The sequence below is a fragment of the Mobula birostris genome, chromosome 7, assembly GCF_030028105.1.
Source record: "Mobula birostris isolate sMobBir1 chromosome 7, sMobBir1.hap1, whole genome shotgun sequence".
Lineage (NCBI taxonomy): Eukaryota > Metazoa > Chordata > Chondrichthyes > Myliobatiformes > Myliobatidae > Mobula > Mobula birostris.
In genome coordinates, this window is record NC_092376.1 from 44,818,977 (window position 1) to 44,844,903 (window position 25,927).

A 25,927-nucleotide genomic window follows, 5' to 3' on the forward strand; every position below is an offset into this window, starting at 1 on the left:
AGTTACTCAACTACATATTTATTAAACTGAAGCAGCATGGTGAACCACTCTCAAACATTCTGTTAAAGTCACAGAAAACTTCAGTTGTGAGGCTCAGGTCTGTTGTCAGTTTTCTCCGTGTAATGGACATTTTCATTTCAGCACAGGAACCCTTGCAGATGCATTGCAGGTTATCATCACATAGCAAAGGGTCCATGACCATTTAAAGGAACATACAACCGGGCAAGCCACACTCCTTATCTACAGGCATTGAATGAATAGGTGGTTCACTGAAGGAATGCAGAGAGTTGAAAGCTTTCCAGGAAGGTCAGAGAGTATCTCGACAGAGTGGTAAAGAACAGTGCCTGCAGAAATTATGTCTGTCCTGCATGGGGAGTGCTAACACAGCTACAGCAAACACTTCTGCCAGTAAGTTTCCAGGGAGGTTTTGTTAAATACTTGAGTGCAGTGTCTGAAGATTTTATTCTGGGGGAGCCTGTTCTGCCTTCCTTTGTGGGCTGAAGGAAAATCGGTTTGTTCTTCTTCAGTATGGAATTTGGGTGAACTCCTGAATCCACCAGCGAGCAGCATACTGTAGGAAGTTGCAAAAGCCAACAGAAACAACCCAGAATGACCCTGAATCTAGGAAATTAAGATTGACCATGACCCTGACTTCCATGGGCAAAGTAGTTAACACATATATAATAGGTTCTACTGAGGTTATAGAAGGTCACGGCTCTCAGTAGACAGAGAATGCAGTTTGACCTTTTAAAAACACCATTTCAAGGGAAACAGGTTAGTAAAGGCTAATTGTTCTATAAATAAATATAATTTTTCTAACTGGGAAGGTCGAAAAATCTTCATTGCAGACAACTTGCATGATGCATCACGTTTAATGACATTTGAGGAGTGTTTATGTTGGAAGAAAATTGCCAGAGTAAATGAAAAACCCACTGCAAAATGTGGAGAGAAACAAATGAATTTTCCAATGGATACTTAAGCTCCCAGATATGTAGTTTATTTATTTTTTTAATTACACACATTTTTCTAGACCATAACCTTCTTCCAGGGTTGTCTAAGGTTGTGAAGGAATATACTTAATTATATGATGCCTTTTAACACTATGACCTAAGGATTGTAATGGCAGGGCCTCAGAAGCTGATTTTTGGGTTTCACTTACTGAGCAAATCTGTTCATTGGGTGAACTGGGGAACAAGTTATAGAAGGCTAATCCTCATTCTGGCACCACAGGCAGTAATGATAAGCAAAATCCCCCAAAGAGTCATACCAAACTGAAACAGGCCATTCAGCCCACCAAACCTGTGCTGACCATCAAATATGCATTTACTCTAAACCTGAATTAAGACCTTTTTGATTCTCTGTACATTCCCATCAGCTCACTCCCAGATTCTACTACTAACCTATACTACTTCAGGGTCTTGCACAATATTGGGATGTGGGAAGAAGTCAGCACACCCAGAGTAAACCCAGCTGGTCACTGAAGAATACACAAACTCAGACAGCACAGGACATCCAGACTGAACCTGTGTTACTGGAGCTATGAGCCAGCTGCCCTATTAGCTGTACCGGGAGGAGTGGGAGGAGCAAAAGATGGCACCAGAGGTTTTTGTGGGCCTGGGTGAATTTCTTCGACTTCATCCGTGAAACTGTTTAAATCGCCCGTTCTCTTGACTGATTTTTGTGCGGACCAATGGACGACCCGATTCCTCGCTGACGTCGTGGGAGATCGGAACATTGAGACCGAGGGCGCAGCTGTTGGAGACCTGTGTACTCGAGCGATCGCTTTCTCTCTCTCTCGATGGTGAGCGAGTTTGCTGATTCTCGAGTCAACGGAACTCGAAATAAGTGACATTGCACTCCGTAACATTGAAACTGAACTGTGATCTCCCTTCTCGCTGTGGCAGGGGTGATATCTCTCTCTCCCTTGTTAGTGCGAGAGAGGGACTGTTGAGATATTGGTTAGGATAGGTAGCAGTTTTTGATGGTCTATAGATCATGGGCACTGGGGCTTGCTCTTGCTTGGTGGATGATTGGGGGAGCTGATGCTTTCTGCTGGAACAAGCGGGGGGAGGGTTGATACTTTGCTGTGGCTTGTGTGTGGGATGGGGAGGGAGCTTTGGTATCTTTCTCTCTGTATCATGGATGTCTGTGAAGGGCAAGGATTTCAGCTTGTATATTACATACATTCTCTGACATTAAGTTGAACTATTGAACCGTTCCACCTTCTTGGGAAGTAGTTGGGAGCTGTTGTAACAGAAAGTAAGTCACTGGAGAAACTGAAGAAGTTGTAGATATTAAAGTTTTATTTATCATGACAGACGTTCTTGTAGAGACACTCATGGTAGAGGATCACAAACCCGAAAGCATTGCACGCCACATTTTTATACCTTTAAGATCAGAGGTAACAGCAAGCAATTCAATACAATCTCAATAGTTATCATTACACCATTTACTGTACTTCAATATTTTGAGTTGACAAGCTTCCTTTGAATTACATTTTTACAGTGGGAGACATTTCTGAATGTTCAAACACCCCCGTTGACACAGATATTCTAAAAACGTCTGATAATAGAACATAGAATAGTACAGCACAGTACAGGCCTTTCAGCCCACAATGTTGTGCCGACCCTCAAACCCTGCCTCCTATATAAGCCCCTACCTTAAATTCCTCCATATAACTGTCTAGTAGTCCCTTACATTTCACTAGTGTATCTGTCTCCACCACTGACTCAGGCAGTGCATTCCATGCACCAACCACTCTCTGAGTGAAAAACCTTCCTCTAATATCCCCCTCGAACTTCCCACCCCTTACCTTAAAGCCATGTCCTCTTGTATTGAGCAGTGGTGCCCTGGGGAAGAGGCACTGGTTATCCACCCTATCTATCCCTCTTAATGTCTTGTATACCTCTATCATGTCTCCTCTCATCCTCCTTCTCTCCAAAGAGTAAAGCCCTAGCTCCCTTAATTTCTGATCATAATCCATACTCCCTAAACCGGGCAGCAACCTGGAAAATCTTCTCTGTACCCTTTCCAATATTTCCACATCCTTCCTATAGTGAGGTGACTAGAACTGGACACAGTACTCCAAGTGTGGCCTAACCAGAGTTTTATAAAGCTGCATCATTACCTTGTGACTCTTAAAATCTATCCCTCCAATTATGAAAGCTAACACCCCATAAGCTTTCTTAACTACCCTATCTACTTGTGAGGCAACTTTCAGGGATCTGTGGACATGTACCCCGAGATCCCTCTGCTCCTCCACACTACCAAGTATCCTGCCATTTACTTTGTACTCTGCCTTGGAGTTTGTCCTTCCAAAGTGAACCACCTCACACTTCTCCGGGTTGAACTCCATCTACCACTTCTCAGCCCACTTCTGCATCCTATCAATGTCCTTCTGCAATCTTCGACAATCCTCTACACTATCTACAACACCACCAACCCTTGTGTCATCTGCAAACTTGCCAACCCATCATTCTACCCCCAATCCAGGTTGTTAATAAAAATCACGAAAAGTAGAGGTCCCAGAACCGATCCTTGTGGGACACCACTAGTCACAACCCTCCAATCCGAATGTAATAGAGAGCCAGAAGCAAGAAGCCGGAGTACACAATAGATTAGCTATTGATTTCAACTGTACCTGTGATCATGTATGATATGCTGTGTGACAGCCTGGTCTGCAAGCTTGAAGTCAGTCACCATGATGCAAATAGCTTAGCCATGTTTGCCTGGTTTGATGCAGGACAATTAGCACAACCCCATTGTCTTAATGTTTGGCTGTTGCATATGCAAGCATGATTCATGGCCACCATTTTGCAAGGGTGTGCTTTTAACTTCAAATTGCTGCTTGCAATGTCCAATGTCCATTCAGAACCGAAGACTGGTTTTCACCTGAATTAATATAACTCCAAAATACGAACAGGAGCTGTGGGCACAAGCTTACAAGTGTATTAGTTTGTTTGAAAGTCTGCCTTCCTTATCTTGTTGATTTATTTCAAAGCAGGGAATCAATCTACTGATTGTTGGAGAGAGAGCATTTGAATACTGGCATTCACAGTTTTATTTCAGGGCGCCTGCCCATGCCAGAGTAAGGTTTCAGCGTTCCAGCTTTCTGTAACTGACACCCCAACCATTCAATTTTTCTTACTTTCAAGTAGAAAAGGGCTCAGGGAATACACAGCTCCACCATCCATCGACAGCGAACACAGAGTTATTTCGATTCCAGGCTTTGAGCTCATCATAATGTTCTGGCATATTTTAGTAATGCTTAGGAATGATGCATTGGTGGAAAACTGCCAGAGAGCTGCTTAGAGTGAGCTCAGGAAGCTTTTTTCCCAAAACATTCATAGACTTACAGTTACGATAATGGAAAAAGAATTCCATAAAGAGGAAAACATGAAACCATAAAACAAGCCGTTGACACTTGAACTGTATGTAGACAGTGGAACAACTGCCATCAATGAGGTTGAAAAGGGAAAGAAGTCCCACCCTGGCTAGTTTGTGCATACAGTATTAGTGCACTCCGGAGTGGGAAGTGAAGGAAAGCCACTAGTCAACTGTAGATCTGGAAGTGAGGGCTGGCATTTGATTGGAATGGTGAAAAGTGGGGATAGGGGTCTCAACCAACTTGATTTGGAAATGGACAACTTGGATTTTTATTGCTGATCTGCATTGGGATGATTGGAATAGAAGTTTACTTGAGTTTAGAGTTAAAAGCCAACCTGACCAGGGCCAAACTGTTTAATTGTAACTTTATCCATACTTTAGCAAACATTCACTGTGTAAATAGAAATTATATTGGTGTGTTTGAGAATGAAACAAATCAATAGGGATCAACAGGAATTCTGCAGATGCTGGAAATTCAAGCAACACACATAAAGGCTGCTGGTGAACGCAGCAGGCCAGGCAGCATCTGTAGGAAGAGGTGCAGTTGACGTTCCAGGCCGAGACCCTTCGTCAGGACTAACTGAAGGAAGAGTGAGTAAGGGATTTGAAAGTTGGAGGGGGAGGGGGAGATCCAAAATGATAGGAGAAGACAGGAGGGGGAGGGATGGAGCCAAGAGCTGGACAGGTGATAGGCAAAAGGGGATACGAGAGGATCATGGGACAGGAAGTGTCAATAGGGATCAACAACTTTTGAGGAGATTTATTATGTCACCAGAAACACTTGCAAACTTCTGGAGATGTACCATGAAGAGCATTATAACTGGCTGCATCGCAATCTGGTATGGGGGGGGCGCAGGGTGCTGTTGCATGGGATCAAGGTAAGCTGCAGAGAGATGTAAAGTCAGTCAGCTCCATCATGGGCATTAGCCTCTGTAGTATCCAGGACATCTTCAAGAAGCGGTGCCTCAGAAAGGTGGCGTCCATCATTAGGGACCCCAATCACCCAGGTCATGCCTTGTTCTCATTGCTATCATCAGGAAGGAGGTACAGAAGTGTGAAGCCACACTCTCAGCGATTCAGGAACAGCTTCTTCCCCTCTGTCTCCTGATTTCTGAATGAACATTGAACCCATGAACACTACCGCACTACTTTTTAATTTCCATTTTTGCACTACTTAATTAATTTGACTATTTAATATATGCATTTATAATAATTCAGTTATTTCTCTATTATGATGTACTGCATCGTACTGCTGCCGCAAAGTTAACAAATTCCATGACACATGCTGATGATATTAAACCTAATTCTGATACAACAGAGGACACATGCAGCAAAACCAAGCAAAACAAAGCTTCGCCCAACCTAACAAGGCTAAATCTACCAATGTAGCGGCCTCTTGGGATCCAACCGGAGGTGTTTCTTTCTTTGTTAAATGTCTTTTTACGATCGCAAAACAATGCTGGACTCCAAGAGCACTGGGTACTGCAGGTCTACCTCATCAGTGAGATGCTCATTGATCAGAGTAGCTGGATTGGATGTTGAAGGAGCTGGACTGAGTGCAGACCATGTTGCTGCCTGCTACAGGAAGGCATCGAAGGCATCAGAATTGATGCATAAAGGCAATGTGCAGTGTAACCGTGGCTGATTGTCTTGCACGTTTCTCTGGTGATTGCAAGACCCTGTGGACATTGATAATAGGTGCCGCAGGCCTGTTTCCCTTGATTGGTGACATGACAGATGGCAGGGCAGCTGCATGGCCTCATTTTAAGAATAAGGGGTAGGCCATTTAGAACAGAGTTGAGGAAAAACTTTTTCACCCAGAGAGTGGTAGATATATGGGATGTTCTGCCCCAGAAGGCTGTGGAGGCCAAGCCTCTGGATGCTTTCAAGAAAGAAATGGACAGAGCTCTTAAAGATAACGGAATCAAAGGTTATGGGGATAAGGCAGGAACTGGATACTGATTGTGGATGATCAGCCATGATCACAGTGAATGGTGGTGCTGGCTCGAAGGGCCAAATGGCCTACTCCTGCACCTATTGTCTATTTGTAGCGAGGACTAGGCCTCAAGCCATGAGCTTGCCTATTACTACTGTCCAGGAGAGGAGACGCTGGAGGCAGTGTATCGTGGTGTCCGTGCTTGGTTGGGGGCTGGCCTCTCCCATCAGTGCTGCCCTCCAGTGTTTGATTCGTGGAATGACAGGCTGGATTGTGTATTTATGTTTGTTGCGCTCTGCTGGGAACTGCACCATCTAATTGCAGGACATGTTGCTCAGGGACACACTGTATATATATATTTTTTTGGCGTAACTATGTTTTTTTTGCTTGCTACTTTGAATATGCTCTGTATGTTTTGCACCTTGGCCCCAACGGAACACTAGCTGCATTCATGTATGGTTGAATGATAATTAAACTTGAATTTGATTTGAATTTTGATTTGGTTATTGTCAGAGTATATACCTAACTAATCTTGAACTCGGTTGTACTACTGGATGTGATGAAATGATCTGTATGGACCGCATACAAAACCAAGCCTTTCATTGTACCTCAGTACATGTGGTGATAATAAACTAGTTTACCAAATGTAGTTGGGTCCAATCAGATTTGGGATTGGCTTTCCAGGCTTAATATGCATTTTGATTGGACTTGTAACTGGAAAATTACTTTTAGACATGAAGTCACCTGGATTTAGAAGGTAATTTGTTTGTCTACATTATCTTCCAGGTAAGTTTCAGGCAGACAGAGAAACATTTCGAGACTTGGTCTCTGAGACTTCTACTTATCCTGCTGAACTCTCCCTCTCCCAAAAGCTTTTGAAATGATTTAATCTGACAAAAAAGTCAAAGTAATTTCATTAGTATGGTCATGATCCTTCTCATTCAGTGCTCCCCGAGATGTATATATTCATGACGTTCCCTCTGTTTTGAAATACGTATTTCTGCCTAGTAGTTGCCATGAGTCCTTAAATTAATAACCAGTGGGAATGGGCCACTAAAACATGCACTCCATTTTAAATCTATTGTGCTTGAAATAAAGGAAAAAAAGCAGAAGCCAAAAGCCGTGGATGAACCAGGAGGTTTGTAGTCTGCTGAGGGCTAGATCTGTGGCATTTAAGTCTGGAAATCAAAGTCTGTATAAGAAAATCAAGTATGGCTTGTGGAGGGTTATTTCAAGAGCAAAGAAACAATTCCAAGCGAGGTTGGAGGCGACATCGGCTACACGCCAACTCTGGCAGGGTTTGCAGGCCATTACTTCTTACAAGGCAAAACCCAACACTCATGAATGGCAGCCATGCTTCACCTCCAGACGAACTCAATGACTTTTATCCTCGTAGGGAGAATAAAACCACAGCTATGAGGATCCCTGCAGCATCTGATGACCCTGTGATCGCTGTCTCAGAGGCTGACGTCGGGCTGTCATTCAAGAAGGTGAACCCTTGCAGAGTGGCAGGGCCCGATGGAGTACGTGGTAAGGCCCTGAAAAGCTACGCCAACCAACAGGCCGGAGTATTCAAAGACATTTTCAATGTCTCACTACTACAGTCAGAAGTTCCCACCTGTTTCAAAAGGGCAACAATTATACCAGTGCCCAAGAAGAGCAGAGTCAATGACTATTGTCCAGTTGCACTGACATCTATGGTGAATAAATGCTTTAAGAGGTTGGTCATGGCTAACTTGTCTCAGGAAGAACCTGGAACCACTGCAATTTGCCTATTGCCACAATAGGTCTGCAGGACAAGTGATCTCAATGGCTCTCCGCGCAGCCTTGGATCACCTACACAATGCAAGTCCCTATGTCAGGATGCTGTTTATTGACTACAGCACCGCATTAAACACCATCACTCCTACAGTCCTGATTGAAAAGCTACAGAACCTGGGCCTCTGTACCTCCCTCTGCAACTGGATTCTTGGCTCTCTAACCGGAAGACCACAAAATGTGTGGACTGGAAATAACATCTCCACCTTGCTGTCAATTAACACCGGCGCTCCACTGAGCTGTGTCCTAAGCCCACTAATCTACTCTCTCTACTCCCATGATTGTGTGGCTATGTATAGCTCAAAGGGTATCTATAAATTTGCTGGCGATACAACCAATGTTGGCAAAGTTTCAGATGGTGATGCGAGGGTGTATAGGAGCAAGATATACCAGTTAGTTGAGTGATGTCGCAGCAACAACCTTGCACTCAGTGTCAGCAGGATCAAACAGCTGATTGTGGACTTCAGGAAGGGTAAGACGAGGGAACACAGGTCAATCCTCACAGAGGGATCAGAAGTGGAGAGAGAGAGCAATTTTAAGTTCCTGGGTGTCAATATCTCTGAGGACCAAGCAGAATGCAACATATAAATGCAGCTATAAAGAAGGCAAGACAGCAGCTATATTTCATTAGGAGTTTGCGGAGATTTGTTTAGTCAACTAAAACACTCGAAAACTTCTACAGATATACCGTGGAGAACATTCTGACTGGTTGCATTACCATCTGGTATGGTGGGGGGGGGGGGTACTACTGCACAGGAACAAAATAAGTTGCAGAAACTTGTAAAACTACATAGCTCTATCATAGGTACCAGCTTTCGTAGTATGCAAGAGATCTTTAAGGAGTGGTGCCTTAGAAAGTTTGAGTCCATCATTAAGGACCCCCACCACCCAGGACATGCCTTCTTCACGGTGTTACCATCGGGGTGTATGGGGTGTCAGGGAGGGGTAGCACCTCTGGTGGGGTAACATGTTGCGTCCTTTTCAAGGTGGTTACTCCACCTTTGATCCCCACCTGGCACTCAGCTCTCACCTATGGCTCCCCGTAGCTGTTTGCATGCGACAGCGGCCACACCCTGGGCAACAGCTTCGACAAGCCGGCTAAACCAAGTGAGGGTAGCCGACGGGTCTCAAACCCTCGGTGAGATAGGGAGTTGTCTATCCCAGCATGTGAAGACAGACTCCGGCGGATTGAGCGGACGAGACCAATGTCCAACGGTCCAACGGTCAAGAAGGCGGTCTCTGCAAGCGTCATGGAATGTGTAGAGCAGGACAAGACACAGAAGACGTCCTGGTCATCCACTGCACCTAGTCCCATCTCCAGCCGTCTCGACTCTGTCTTGCCACTGGATCCAGTTGGGAATTGGGAAGAGAGAGTGAAGCTGACGCTGCGCAACTCTCCCTCACTTAAATCCAAGTCACGCGCTAGTCTCGACATCATCAATAATGGTGTTGAGGTCCTCATCGACGTACGATGGACAAACAACAACAACAACAACAACAACAACAATCATCGGGAAGGAGGGACAGAAACCCAAAGGCACACACACAGCGCTTCAGGAACAGCTTCTTCCCCTCTGCCATCTGATTTTTAAATGGACATTGAACCCATGAACACTACCTCATGTTATTAAGACATATATATATATATATATATAGACTATAGGACCATAAGACATAGGAGTAGAATTGGGCCATTTGGCCCATCGAGTCTGCACTGCCATTCAATCATGGCTTATCCTTTTTTCCTCTCCTCAGCTCCACTCCCTGGCCTTCTCCCTGTAACCTTTGATGCCATGTCCAATCAAGAACCTATCAATCTCTGCCTTAAATACACCCAATGACCTGACCTCCACAGCTGCCTATGGTAATAAATTCCACAAATTCACCACCTTCTGGCTGAAGAAATTTCTCCATTTCTCTGCTTTAAATGGATGCCCCTCTATCCTGAGGCTGTGCCCTTTTATCCTAGACTCTCCCACCATGGGAAACATTCTTTCCACATCTACCATGTTTAGGTCTTTCAACATTCAAAAGGTTTCAATGAAATCCCCCCTCATCCTTCGAAATTTCAGCGAGTACAAACCCAGAGCCATTGAACGTTCTTAATGTAACTCAGTTTTTCTCTCTACATTTATTTATCATGTATTTCATTGTACTGCTGCTGTAAAGTTAACAAATTTCACCACATATGCCGGTGATGTTAAATCTGATTCTTTTATTCTGATTCTGAAGTATTGCGAACCAAAATATCTCTTTCGTATCTGTGGCTTTTTATTCATGGCAATAAAAACATTTCTCAATTATGCCTCAGCATTTTATAAACAATCAAACTTATGATGGACTTCTATATAAAATAAAGGCAGTTCCAAACGCTGCAAAGAAATATTCTAATCCTATTGCACCTGCGGCAAAGTCTAGCCTTGAGGCAGACAGGTCTGCAGCCCACTGTCGCACAGCTAATAATTGAAATGCCAATCTAGTTCCCTCTTTGATACGAAAACGACAGTATCTGTCCATGATTCTTCCCTTTCAGCTTCACAGATTTCAGCAAGTTATTGCTAATTTAATGGTATGGAAGTATAGCGTTTCAGGTCGTTGAAGGTGGACGAATCATTTTAATTCTTTTTCTGTTGGAGGTTATTATCTAAACAGAGAGATACTGCAAATGAGTGAAGCTCAGATGGATCTAGGTGGTTTAGTGCTTGAATCACAAAAATTTAGCTGGCAGGTCCAACAATCAGTGAAGAGGGCAAACAACATGTTGGCTGTTATAGCGAAGGGATTGGAGAATAGACAGTTTTTGTTGCAGTTATACAGGGTACACCAGTTGTCAACTCACCAAATAAAATACTGTATCAGGTGGCACTGGAGGCAGTCCAAAGGAGATTCCTGAGGCTACAGTCCATGAACACATGAACATCACCTCATAAATCCTTTCACTTTACATTAATTATTTATTTTTTGGAATTTATAGACTTTTGTGTATTTGCACTGTACGGTTGCTACAAAACAACAAATTTCACTTCGTATGTCAGTGGTAATAAATCTGATTCTGATTCTACTTCTTGGGATGCAGGGCTGCAACAAACATACAAAATCCTAAGGAGGTCCAGGCCTGAATCATCGACCCTTGATCTCCCTCTACAGCTGCTGCCTGAACAGCAGAGTTCTCCAGCACCTTATGCATTGCTCAAGCACCTAAGGGGACCTGGCAGCCTAGAACATACTCACCTGAGAATAGTGGAGGCCAGATCTGTTTAATTAGACACTAGATACATTTAAGGTGGAGATAGATAAAAAACTTAAACAAGTAAGGTATTGAGTGTAATGGGGCACTGACATTGAATGTTTGCTATGATGGAGAGAGATCATTTGTTAATGTTGACCATCAAGGAAAGTATGGCATGAAGAGATTTAAGTTCAATGGTGCTGTGAAGGCAACCAATATGTACAGAGAGAGATGGGGTACTTGCAAAATGAGCTGGTGAGAGAGTGGTGCACAGGATCACAACCGGTCAGGTTGTAAGGTAGGGATGGTGAAGTATCATGCACTTCAGAGGAATGTGGATGTGGATATGCCATTGCACCTACCTTTTCTAATCTGTTGAACCATTTGCAGTGCTACATTTGATATAAGGATAGAATGTCTTCTTTCTCTGTAGGTACTCCACTCTTAGTCTTGTTCTCTCACTGATGGGAGAGAATTTTTTTGAGTCCCTTCGGGATCTGACAGCTTAAAAATGAAATTAAGCAGGGAGTGCTTAAGGTGTGTAGGGTAGGCTTGTCTCACTTTTGATCCTTCTCTGTACTACCCTTGCAGTGGAGTCGTCCCCAGAGTCCAACAAGTGTCACACTTGTATTGCCCCTTTAAACAGCAGAGATGGAACTGAATCATAGGTTGCAGCATTGCCCCCAGCTCAAACTAACTCGCTAGGAAATCTGGAAAGAATACATTAGCACAATAGATGGATAAGAAATCTCAGGCAAATGCATTGCAAAGACTTTTGGGCTTTTGTTCAATTTACATATTAAAATTCAGACCCGTAAGTTCAGATGCTGTATTAAGGAGGTTATGAAATTTAACTCAATCCGTCAATGGAAACACTGAAGCAAAAGTAAACCAAATATGTTGTAAGAGCTGAACTCTAAAGGGAAGAGAAGGATATGCATTAGCTCTTAGAGTTATGGAGAAGTACCCCACAGAACAGGTCCTTCAGCCTGTTTAGTCCATGTTGAAAACATTTAAAATGCCTACTCCCATGGCCCTGCACCGGGACCATAGCTCTCCATATCCCTACTATCCATGTACCTATCCAAACTTCTCTTAAACATTGAAATCGAGCTCGCATGCACCACCTGTGCTGGTAGTTCATTTCACACTTTCATGACCCTCTGAGTGAAGAAGTTTCTCCTCATATTCCCCTTAAACTTCCCACCTTTCACCCTTTACCCATGACCTCTTGTTGTAGTCCCACCCAACCTCAGTGGAAAAGCCTACTTGCATCTACCCTTATCGATATCCCTCATAATTTTGTATGCCTCTATCAAACCTCCTATCACTCTTCTATGTTCTAAAAAATACAGTCCTAACCTATTCAATCTTTCCTTATAACTCAGGTCCTTCAGACCCAGCAAATTGTATATCTTTCTCTTGTAAATTTTCTCTGCACTCTTTCAACCTTGTTTACATCTTTCCTGTAGGTAGGTGATGAAAATTGCTTACAATACGTCGGATTAGGCCTCACCAACATCTTATACAACTTCAACATAACATCTCATCTCCTGTACTCAATACATCAATTTATGAAGGCCAATGTGCCAAAAGCTTTCTTTACATCCCTATCTACCTGTGATACCACTTTCAATGAATTATGTACCTGTTCTCAAATCCCTTTGTTCTACAACACTCCTCAGTGCTTTACTATTTACCATGTAAGACCAACCCTGGTGGTCCTATTGAAGTGCAAATGCTTGCACTTGTCGCATGAAATACCATCTGCCATTTTTCCCCCTATGTTTCCAGCTGATGCAGATCCCTCTGCAAGCCATGATAGCCTTCCTCACTGTCCATTACACTCCCAGTCCTGGCATCATCTGCAAATTTGCTGATCCAGTTAACTACATTATCATCCAGATTATCGATATACAGTAGATGTCAAACAACAAAGGACCCAGCACCGATTGCTGCAGCACACCACTAGTCACAGGCCTCCAGTCAGACAGCCAACCCTCTACTACCACTTTTCGGCTTTGCCCACAAAGCCAATGTCCAATCCAATTTACTACGTCATCCTGAATGCCAAGTGACTGAACCCTCCTGACGAGCCTCCAATGCCTTGTCAAATGCCTCACTAAAGTCCACGTGAATAACATCTACCGCCTTGCCTTCATCCATTTTCCGATAACTTCCTCAAAAAACTCTATAAGATTGATTCGACACAACCTACCACCCACAAAACCATGCTGACTATCCTTAATCTGTCCATGTCTATCCAAATACTTAGAAATCAGATCCCTTAGAATACCATCCAATAACTTTCCCACTACTGATGTCAGGCTCATCAGGCTGGAATTTTCTGGTTTCTGTTTAGAGCTTTTTTTTAAACAGTGGAACAACATTGGCTGTCCTCCAATCCTCTGGTACCTCCCCTGAGGCTAAGGATGTTTTAAATATCTCTGCTTGGGCCCTGGTAATTTCCCACAGGATCCACAGGAACACCCTACCAGGCCCTGGGAATTATCCACCCTGATTTGCCTCAGGGTGGCGAATACCTCCTCCTCTGTAATCTGTACAGGTTCCATGAAGTTGATGCCACTTTGCCTCACCTCTGTAGACTCTGTATCCAACACCCATGTAAATACAGATACAAAGAGTGCATTGAGATCACCTCCGTCTGCTTTGGCTCCACACATAGAATACCATTCTGGTCTTCCAGAGGACCAATTTTGTCCCTTGCAATCCTTTTGCTATTAACATATTTGTAGAAGCCCTTAGGATTCTCCTTCACCTTGCTGCTAGAGCAAATTTATGTCTTCTTTTAGCCCTCTTGATTTCTTTCTTAAATGTTCTATTGCATTTCTTGTACTCCATAAGCACCTTAATTGTTCCTACCTGCCTGTACCTGCTATATACCTCCTTTTATTTCTCTTAACTAGGGCCTCAATATCTCTGGAAAACCAAGGTTTCCTACACTTGTTATCTTACTTTTTATTCTGACAGGCACATATGAGCATTGCACTACGAAAATTTCATTTTTGAAAGCCTACCACTTTCCAAGTATACCTTTGCCAGAAAACAGCTTGTCCCAATCCATACTTCCCAGATTAGAACCATAGAATATTACAGCACAGAAACAGGCCTTTTGGCCCTTCTTCGCTGTGCCGAACCATTTTTCTGCCTAGTCCCACTGACCTGCACCTGGAACATATCCCTCCATACACCTCCCATCCATGTATCTGCCCAATTTATTCTTAAATGTTAAAAAAGAACCCGCATTTACCACCTCTTCTGTCAGCTCATTCCACATTCCCACCACTCTCTGTGTGAAGAAGCCCCCCCAATGTTCCCTTTAAACTTTTCCCCTTTCACCCCTAACCCACGTCCTCTGGTTTTTTGTCTCCCCTAGCCTCAGTGGAAACAGCCTGCTTGCATTAACTCTATCTATATCCATCATGATTTTATATACCTCTATCAAATCTCCCTTCATTCTTCTACGCTCCAGGGAATAAAGTCCTAACCTATTCGACCTTTCTCCGTAACTGAGTTTCTCAAGTCCTGGTAACATCCTTGTAAACCTTCTCTGCACTCTTTCAACCTTATTAATATCCTTCCTGTAATTTGGTGACCAAAACTGAACACAATACCCCAGATTCAGCCTCGCCAATGCCTTATACAACCTCACCATAACATTCCAACTCTTATACTCAATATTTTGATTTATAAAGGCCAATGTACCAAAAGCTCTCTTTACGACCCTATCTACCTGTGACGCCACTTTTAGGGAATTTTGTATCGGTATTCCCAGATCCCTCTGTTCTACTGCACTCCTCAGTGCCCTACCATTTACCTTGTATGTTTTCCCTTGGTTTGTCCTTCCAAGGTGCAATACCTCACACTTATCAGTATTAAACTCCATCTGCCATTTTCAGCCCATTTTTCCAGCTGGTCCAAATCCCTCTGCAGGCTTTGAAAACGTTCCTCACTGTCTACTACACCGCCAATCTTTGTATCATCAGCAAACTGCTGATCCAATTTACCACATTATCATCCAGATCATTGATATAGATGACAAATAACAATGGACCCAGCACTGATCCCTGTGGCACACCACTAGTCACAGGCCTCCACTCAGAGAAGCAATCCTCCACTACCACTTTCTGGCTTCTTCCATTGAGCCAATGTCAAATCCAATTTACTACCTCTCCATGTATACCTAGCGATTGAATCTTCCTAACTAACCTCCCATGCGAGACCTTGGCAAAGGCCTTACTGATGTCCATGTAGATAACATCCACTGCCTTCCCTTCATCCACTTTCCTAGTAACTCCTCGACAAACTCTAATAGATTGGTTAAACATGACATACCATGCACAAAGCCATGTTGACTCTCCCTAATAAGTCCCTGTCTATCCAAATGCTTGTAGGTCCTATCTCTCAGTACTCCTTCCAATAATTTACGTACTACCGATGTCAAACTTACCGGCCTATAATTTCCCGGATTACTTTTAGAGACTTTTTCAAACAACGGATCACCCTGAGCTATCCTCCAATCCTCCGGCACCTCACCTGTAAATACCGATATCTTAGATATATCTGCCAGGGCCCCTGCAATTTCAACACTAGTCTCCTTCAAGGTCCGAGGGAATACCCTGTCAGGTCCTGGGGATTTATCTACTCCGATTTGCCTCAAGATAGCAAGCACCTCCTCCTCTTCAATCTGCATAGGTTCCATGACCTCACTACTTGTTTGCCTTATTTCCATAGACTCCATGCCAGTTTCCTGTAAATACAGACGCAAAAAACCCACTTAAGATCTCCCCCATTTCTTTTGATTCTATACATAGCCAACCACTTTGATCTTCAAGAGGACCAATTTTGTCCCTTACTATCCTTTTGCTCTTAATGTACCTGTAGAAGCTCTTTGGATTATCCTTCACCTTGACTGTCAAAGCAACCTCATGTCTCCTTTTAGCCCTCCTGATTTCTTTCTTAAGTATTTTTTTGCACTTTTTATACTCCTCAAGCACCTTATTTGCTCCCTGTTTCCTATACATGTCATACATCTCTCTCTTCTTCTTTATCAGAGTTCCAATATCCCTTGAGAACCAAAGTTCCATATTCTTATTCACTTTGCCTTTAATCCTGACAGGAACATACAAATGCTGCACTCTCAAAACTTCTCCTTTGAAGGCTTCCCACTTACCGATCACATCCTTGCCAGAGAAGAACCTGTCCCAATCCATTAAATCTAATTCCATTAAAATTGGCCTTTCTACAATTCAGAATCACAACCCGCAGACCCATCATATTTTTTTGCATATTCACTTTGAAACTAATGGCATTGTTGTCACTGAATACAAAGTGCTTCCCTACACAAGCTTCTGTCACCTGCCCTGTCTCATTCTTTAATAGCAGTTCCAACATAGCATGCTTTGTCGTTGGGACTTCTATGTGCTGGTGAAAGAAACTTTCCTGAGCACATTTGACAAACTCTATCCCATCTAGTCCTTTTACTGTATGGGATTTCCAATCAATATGCGGAAAGTCAAAACCAACTACTATAACAACCTACACACATAAAAGTTGCTGGTGAACGCAGCAGGCCAGGCAGCATCTCTAGGAAGAGGTGCAGTCGACGTTTCAGGCCGAGACCCTTCGTCAGGACTAACTGAAGGAACCTTCAGTTAGTCCTGACGAAGGGTCTCGGCCTGAAACGTCGACTGCACCTCTTCCTAGAGATGCTGCCTGGCCTGCTGCGTTCACCAGCAACTTTTATGTGTGTTGCTTGAATTTCCAGCATCTGCAGAATTCCTGTTGTTTGACTATAACAACCTTATGTTTCTTGCAACAGTCTATGATCTCTTTACAAATTAGGAAAGGTATGTCGCATCCGGAATTTCTCTGACGTAGTGGGGAACTGCATATTAGGAAAGTTACAGCAGTGGTTTGCCATTGCCTTCTGCTGGGTGAGTTTCCAAATAGATCACCAGCTCGTAACCCAGCACAGATGGAAAGCGTGCAGGGGAGCCAGCTGGATTCCAGCTCGGGACCTTTCGTCCCGAAGTCTGGCACTAATGCCACTATGCCACCAGCTGGGTCCTTCACAAATTAGTTCCTCTAAATCCCTAGGACTTTTGCGTGGTCTGTAATATAGCCCCATTATTGTGGTCATACCTTTCTTATTTCCTGATTCCACCCATAACGTCTCTCTAGTCAGATTCTCCATTCTGTCCTGACTGAGCACTGCCGTGACACTTCCCCAGACTAGTAACGCCAACCCTCTCCTTTAATCCCCCTGCTCTGTCACGTCTAAAACAATGGAACCCTGGAATATTGAGCTGCCAGTCCTGTCCCTTCTACAGCTAAGTCTCACTAATGGCTACAATATGATAATTCCATGTGTTGATCCATGCTCTGAGCTCATCTGCCTTTCTTATGATACTTCTTGCATCGAAATATATGGAGCTCAGGACATTAGTCACACCATGCTCAACTTTTTGATTCCAGACTTTGTCTGAGGTCTTAGCAAAATCTGCCTCCATAACCTCTCCATTAACTGTTCTGGCACTCTGGTTCCCATCCCCTTGCAACACTAGTTTAAACCCCACCGTGTAGCATTAACAAACCTCCCCGCTAAGATATTAGTCTCCCTCCAGTTCAGGTGCAAACCGTCCCTTCTGTACAGGTCCCACCTTCCCTGGAAGAGAGGCCAATGATCCAAAAATCTTATGCCTTCCCTCCTACACCAACTCCTCAGCCATATATTAAACTGTATAGTCTTCCATGTTCTAGCCTTACTAGCACGTGGCACAGGTAGCAATCCTGAGATCACAACCCTGGAGATCCTAACCTTTAGCTTAGCACCTAACTTCCTGAACTCCCTATGAAGAACCTCCTCACTCATCTTACCCATGTCATTGGTACCTATATGGACCATGACCACTAGCTGTTCACGCTCCCACTTAAGAATGACGAAGACTCGATCGGAGATGTCCCAGGCCCTGGCACCTGCGAGGCAACATACCATCTGTGAATCTTGTTCTCGCCCACAGAATCTCCTGTCCGTTCCCCGAACTAACAAATCTCCTATCACCACAATGTGCTTCTCCTTTCCCCTTCCCTTCTGAGTTGTAGAGCCAGACTCAGTTGCATAGACCTGGCCACTGTGACTCTCCTCTGTTAGGTCAACCCCTCCGCCACCCACCTAAAAGTATCCAAAGTGATATATCTGTTGTTGAGGGGGGAGGGCCACAGGGGTACTCTGCACTGGCTCTTTAACCCTTTCTCCTTCCTGACTGTCACCTAGTTTCCTGTGTCCTGCACCTTGGGTGTAACTACCTCTCTATATATCCTATCTATCACCCCTTCAGCTTCCCGAATGATCCGCAGTTCATCCAGTTCCAGCTCCAACTCCTTAACACGGATTGTTAGAAGCTGTAGCTGGATGCACTTCTTACAGTTGTCGTTGTCAGGGACACTGGAGGTCTCCCTGCCTTCCCACATCCCACAAGAGGAGCATTTCACTATCCTTCCTAGTGTCTGTACCATCCTAGCTGAACAGATATAAAGAAGGGAAAGACAAAAAAACTTACATATTAAAATACAGCCCAATGAGTTCAAATCCTGTATTAAGGAGTTGTGAAATTGATCTCAATCCATCAACAGAAAGATTGAAGCAAAAATGTTGTAAAAGTTCAACTCTGGGCCTGTCAGAGAGTATTTTGACTGGCTACAACACAGCCTGGTAGCGTAACACAATGCCCTTGAATGGAAAATTCCACAAAAAATAATGGATACGGCCCAGTCCATCACTGGTAAAGCCCACCCCTCACCCCTCCATTGAGCACATCTATGTGAAGCACAGTTGTAGCAAAGCAGAATCAATCATCAGGGTCCCCCACCACCCAGGACATGCTCTGTTCTCACTGCTACCACCGGAAAGAAGGTACAGGAGTCTCAGGACTCACACCACCAGGTTCAGGAACAGTTACTACCCTTCAACTATCAGACTCTTGACCCAAAGGGGATAAGTTCATTTAACTTCGCTACGCCATCATTGAAATGTTTGCACAACCAAAGGACTCACTTTCAAGGACTCTTCATCTAATGTTCTCAATATTTATTGCTTATTTATTCATTATTATTATTTCTTCTTTTTGTACTTGTGCAGTTTGTTGTCTTTTGCACACTGGTTGAAAGCCCAAGTTGGTCCAGTCTTTCATGAATCCTCTTATGTTTATTATTCTGTAGATTTACTGAGTATGCCCACAAGAACATGAATCTCAGGGTTGTATGTGGTGGCATACATGTACCTTAATGATAAAATTTACTTTGAACTTTGGACTCTGAAGGGAAGAGGAGGATGTGAATTAGCTCTTAACCACCAATATTGTGACTTAGCACGATCATTGGCTGCAGGTGCCTCCCTGGTTATAAATCCACATCAGTGTTCCATGTGCAAAAGTTATTTAATTATCTTTCTGAATACTGTCTCTATTTATTTGTTCATAGAAATGGACATTGAATGCCCCTGGCCTCTTTGACGCACAGGGCCATTCTAGTGGAGAGTTAACAGTCAACCACACTTTTAGTCTGAAGTCATATGTAAACAAGTTAGTGTGTTTTTTGCTTTGGGTCACGACTGTATTCTGTAGTCTCTTTGAAGTTTACCAGTACAGAAGAGAAATTACTGTTTCCAGTAGTGCTGAATAAATACTTATATTACGCATTTGGGACTCTCTCACAAAATCTGTTGAAGTAAGGGTAATTGGACATTTGTAATGTGAGATTAACAAATTTTTCACAGGCAAGTGCAAGTCGTGTAGTGGAAATAAAGGAAACTGCAAATCAGCCATTCTTTTGAATGGCAGAACTAGCTCAAAGGTCAGAAAGGCTAACATCTGTTCTTCACTCCACAATTTTCTTGCATAGAGTAAAACATTTAACACACCAAGTAAATGAACAGAGAGGAGAATTTAACATGAGATGATTGACTGTTTACATGTTAAGATCATCAACTGTAATTTGGAAGATTATAAAAATATTATTGTACTTCATGGAGCACCTTACAGTTCACCCCAGTCTCTGTGTATTCTCCATTAAAACCCCATTGTGTATTGGGTATGCTAACTGCATAGCAGAGCTTCCCTAGGTGGACTCTATGCTTAGGCAGCTTCAGAAGGAAACTATTATTTCTTTAAATTAATTCCAACATAAAAGAAAGTTTTTGTTCTTGTTCTGAAATAAACAACTTATGTTATTTATTAGTTATTAAAATACTTGACAGTTTATATTCACCTCCCTTAATAATAATTCATAAAGTTAAATATTCTTCCTACAAATGAAATTCTGAATAGGTTTGGTACTCATTACGTACCGTTCTGGAGCGAATTTCTTTGGCGTACAATGGGAAAAGAAACTCCGACTCTCCCTCCAAACGAATTCCATTTTCTGTAACTCTCAGGTGTCCCATTCCATCCTAAAGAAAAAGAAAATAAAAATCAAATAACCAGAGCATGCTGCGAGTTTCAACACTGTATCTGGGACGTAGCAAGAGCAAGCCATCATAATTGGATTGATGTTCCAGAACACTTAGTCAGTGACAATGGGATGCAGCTTGTTGTGGAGCAGTTTCAGTCATTCCTGAAAATGAATGGAATAAGACATATTACAGTTACACCACACCCCCCAGCTACAAATGGATTAGAAAAAATGTTTGTCCAGAGTCTAAAGAATGCAATGCAAGTAATGCCAGCAGAGCACACTACACTGACACCAAATCTGAAATTTGCTAATTTTCTGCTTGCATATCACAATGCAGCACACTCCACCACCAAAAACACTCAGATCTGCTGTTCCTGGTTAGTTCCTGTACATTCACATTTGGATCTCCTCAAGCCCAACTCAGAAGGAGTATGCAGGACAAACAGCTGAGAGAAGTTGAAGGCTCCTCAAACAAGGATGTTTGATGTTCCACTCCTGGACAAGCAGACCTGGTGAGAGACTACAGAGATGATCAAATTTGGGTCCTTGCAAACAGAACTGGGCCTTTGCATCAGATATCCTCTAGAGTATTTCATTTATGTATAGGGCGGTGGGGGGGGGGGGAGAAAGCAAGAAAAAGAGGGGGAGGGGGAGGGGGAGAGGGAGGGGGGAAGAGCGAGAGAGAGAGAGACAGAGAAACAGAGAGAAGAAGTTTATAGCTAAGTAGGGAGGAGTGTTGTGTATTTAATATTTCAGTAATATTGTAAATATATTGTTTGTTTAAGCATTCTTTGTTGTTTCCATAATGCATTGTGCGTTATATGTAAAGTACATAAATGGCATACGTCATTACGCCACCATGTCATATCTGCGTGCTTCACTTGAAGTAAAAACTACATTAGATTCACAAAGCTGGCTTCCTTGTTTTTCTTTTAATTAGTTTTTATGTTTTGTAGCTAAAAAACAACTATGCCCTCTAAGGATTTAACCTTTGATGCTCTTTCAGAATCTATATGTTTCAGTGAGTTTACCTCTGAAATCTAAAATCCAGTGATTGTAGACACTAATAACTTTTGTTCCCCATTACACAACTCTCTCATAACAATTCTGTTTTAAGGCAGTACCTTTTTAAGAATTGTATTGTGTGATTATTTGGTCTCCATGTTGTGGCAACAATGTTTATTTCACAAACTTGTTCAGTCTGTGACTGAGGAGAAAACTACAGGCAAAAATGCTGCCGTGACACTAAGAAAGTACCCATATAAATTTGAATTACAGATTAATTTCCAGAGAGATAAAGAGTCATACTATCAGAAGTGCTGGACAATGAAACTCTGAAATTTCAGTATTACACTCAAAGTATTGAGCAAGGAGCATTATTGAGATAACATGTTGACATACAGAGAGACAGCGAGCTGTGTAATTCAGCTGAGATCATGCATGGAGGAACAAAATAAAGATACCTGGGCTGCTGGAGTTCCAGGAAGGTATCACATTTACAGAGAATGGAGGCAGTGGAAGAGGAAGTTTACATTTCATGTTAAGCTGGCTATAGCAGATATACCAGAGCACACAGAAGTTAAAAAAATAACAGTATCTTCCTGAATCATCAGGAAAGCGAATCCTACCACTCTATTAAGCTGTCAAATGAGATCCTAGAGGCGCACTAGAAATATATTGCAATTGACCCAGAAATGAAACATTGACAGTCACTGTGTTTTTTTCCATGCACCCAGCAGCAGGGAGAACCCTTTATAGAGCCAAGGCTGTAAGCAGATAATTATAGTTCTGAAGACCTGACATCTGGACCATCTACAATGTGAGACAGAGTATGCATGCAAAAATCCAAAGCCTTAGAGCAATCCAAAGCCTGCCCAAATATAGGAATCTGATGTTGCACAGCTCAAAAATATACAATAGGAATAACAGACACAGAAACAGAAATCAAATGTGATATATATTGCAAATTCTGTGGACAATAACATGGATGAAGAAGAAATACCTGCACAGGGGAAAAAGTATGAGTGAAGTAGATTGGGAAAAAAAATTCCATGATCAATACACAATGAAGAAGACATTTAATGACAGTGGACTGAACAGAGGGAGGATCAGGTTCATGAGCAGCTGAAAGAAAAGTATCTGTTGGCAAACGAGGTACATTATGGAAAGGAAAACCCACTAAATATATCTTAGCCATTATGTTGGTGCAAGAGCACACATTGACATTTCAACTTCTTTCTGGAACACGAGGCTTTGCCCTCCCAAAAACATGCCATCAATCTCAAAACAGTGCAGCATTCTATTTATGGAAGGGTTAGATCAATTCATCTATTCAGAACAGGACTATACTGAGTTCTGCAAGGAGATGCTCTCCAAAGATACAAAAAATCAGAAATATGGTGCACAGGATTGGATATCTATGTGGATTTATTTGTGGTTTCTGGGATATTTTAACTATTTGAACGTGTTTTTGCACTACATGTGAGAAGTGTGAATCATGAACTCAACTAATTGAGAGCAACATGGAATAGATCTGGTTCAGATTAATAAGTATGCAAATTATATTATTAAACTGGGCATGGCCCAAAGCAGAATACATTAAAAGATCATGGTAAATTGTTCTTCCTTCGTTAAATATAGTTTGTATTCTATGTTGTTCACACAATAGCTCCAACCATGATTTATTTTAATTATTAACAGCCAGCTGACAATTAGCTAAGAGGCACATAGGTAGACACACGGAAAAGAGAAAAATGGAGGGCTGTGTGGAAGGGTTAGATTGATCTTGGAGTAGGTTAGAGGGTTAGCATAACATCATTGGCTGAAAGACCTGCACTGTTCTATGTTCTAAGAGAGAACACTGCAGATTCTTAAACCTTTTTGTCTTGCTTCAGTGTAGCTCACTCAGCCTTTCATGTAGGCATTTCCAATTGTTCACCTCCTAGATTTTTTCATGGTCAATGGCTTGTGTCATCTCAATTTTTCTTCACATAGGTACTCCAGCTACTCTTCCTCTGATCTTATAACTTGTTATTTGTTAACAAACAAACCTAACAATTGATCCAAGACTATAAATAATCTGGAATCATTTCCTAGAATTTTACTGACCTTATCTCCCCGATATATTTTCCACAATAGTCTCCTAACCATGGTAGTGTCACGGTCCCGGGCATCCCTCCCGTTTATTCCTCATCTTCTAATTCCCTTTTCCTCGTGTGTCTCCTGCTCCCCTGATTGTGGTGCACCTGAATCTCACCTAACCTGCAGCATAAATACCCCGGCTTTCCATCCACTCATCGACAGATCGTTGCTTCAGCCAGTGTGGCTGTTCACATTCTAGGCCGCTTAGAATTGTGTATTCTTAGTTTTGTTTCCGCGCGGTTATTTGCCTGTGTTGACTCTGTCTCTCTGTGTTAACAGGAGCATTGCATGCCTCCTGCCTGCCGTTCTCCTCCAGCCACGCTCACACCCTGGTCTGCATTCCTGCTCTGCCTCGTCCCGCCGCCCGCCTACACTCTCTGTGGGCTCAGTGGTTAAACGCCGCGCTCTCACCACAGCGATCCGGGTTCGTCTCCCGGTCAAGCCTCGCTCTCTCCTCTGCTTTCCTCGGCCTAATCCTCACTCCCCGGCCTTCCTGGCAACCATTAATTAACACTCGTCAGATTACTCTACCTCTGTGTCAGTGTCCTGCGTTTGGGTTCACCCGTTCCCCACAACGGAACGATCTGGCTAACATAGACCCAGTGGACACAAACACCATCCAACAAGTCCTCGCCAGCCAGGGTTCCTGACTGGGACAGCATAACCAACTCCTCTGGGAGGTCATGAAGAGCCTCTGTTCCCTGTCTGGTCACGTCACACAGATCGCTGACCAGGTGGACCGTGTCTCCACTAATATCACTCAACCCACACCTGCAATCCAGTCCAGACAGCCTGTAGTGGTAACACCACCCCCCCCCCCCAAGCTTCACCAACACCCTCACCCAGAGAGACTCACGTACCAGAGCTAGAGCACTACGCTGGAGACTTGGGGAGGTGCCAGGGTTTCCTCCTTCACTGCTCCCTGGTGTTTGAGCAGCAGCCGTCGACCTACTCCACAGATAAGTCTAAAGTTGCTTATGTCATTGGGTCGCTAAGGGGAAACGCATCAGCATAGGCCACAGCAGTTTGGGACAACCAACTTGGTATCTGCTCCTCTTTCGCCAGTTTCATTGCGGAGATGAGAAAGGTCTTCGATCACCCAGTCCGGGGTAAAGATGCCGCTAAGCACCTACTCACTCTCTGCCAGGGCTCCCGCAGAGTTGCTGAATATTCAGTGGAGTTCTGGACATCCGCAGCCGACTCGGGGTGGAACGAGGAGTGGCTCCATGGGGTATTTCTGGGTGAACTTAGCGACCTGGTGAAGGATGAGTTGGTGGTGACAGACGATTCCGACAGCCTGGATTCCCTGATCTCCCTGGCCACCAGGTTGGACAATCTCCTTTGGGAGCGCCGTGGAGAGAGAACTGGTCGTCCACCACCTTTAGACACTTCTCGGCTCTCTTTACCGCCTCTCACCAGAACAAGCCTCTCTCGCCCTCCTGCACCCCGAGTAGCTCCCAGCCCTGCTGTTTCCACCGCCCCGGGAGAGGAACCCACGCGGCTGGGCCGGAATCGGTGTTTCCACCGCCCCGGGAGAAGAACCCACGCGGCTGGGATGGAACCGCCGTTTCCACCGCCCCGGGAGAGGAACCCACGCGGCTGGGATGGAACCGCCGTTTCCACCGCCCCGGGAGAGGAACCCACGCGGCTGGGACGGAACCGCCGTTTCCACCGCCCCGGGAGAGGAACCCACGCGGCTGGGCCGGGCCCACCGTTTCCACCGCCCCGGGAGAGGAACCCACGCGGCTGGGACGGAACCGCCGTTTCCACCACCCCGGGAGAGGAACCCACGCGGCTGGAACCGCCGTTTCCACCGCCCCGGGAGAGGAACCCACGCGGCTGGGACAGAACGGCCGTTTCCACCGCCCCGGGAGAGGAACCCACGTGGCCGGAACCGCCGTTTCCACCGCCCCGGGAGAGGAACCCATGCGGCTGGAACCGCC

The 25,927-nt window shown here is 43.9% G+C and overlaps 1 protein-coding gene across 9 annotated transcripts in view; it reads right to left on the minus strand.

The window, feature by feature from the left end:
- Nucleotides 1-25,927, minus strand: part of LOC140200156 (gamma-sarcoglycan-like) — a 630,311-nt gene that overhangs the window by 177,879 nt on the left and 426,505 nt on the right. For all 9 annotated transcript variants that reach the window (XM_072263045.1, XM_072263048.1, XM_072263047.1 and 6 more), the window contains one exon: nucleotides 20,737-20,838. In XM_072263045.1, coding sequence (XP_072119146.1) covers nucleotides 20,737-20,838 — 102 coding nt within the window. The remainder of the gene's footprint in view (nucleotides 1-20,736; nucleotides 20,839-25,927) is intronic.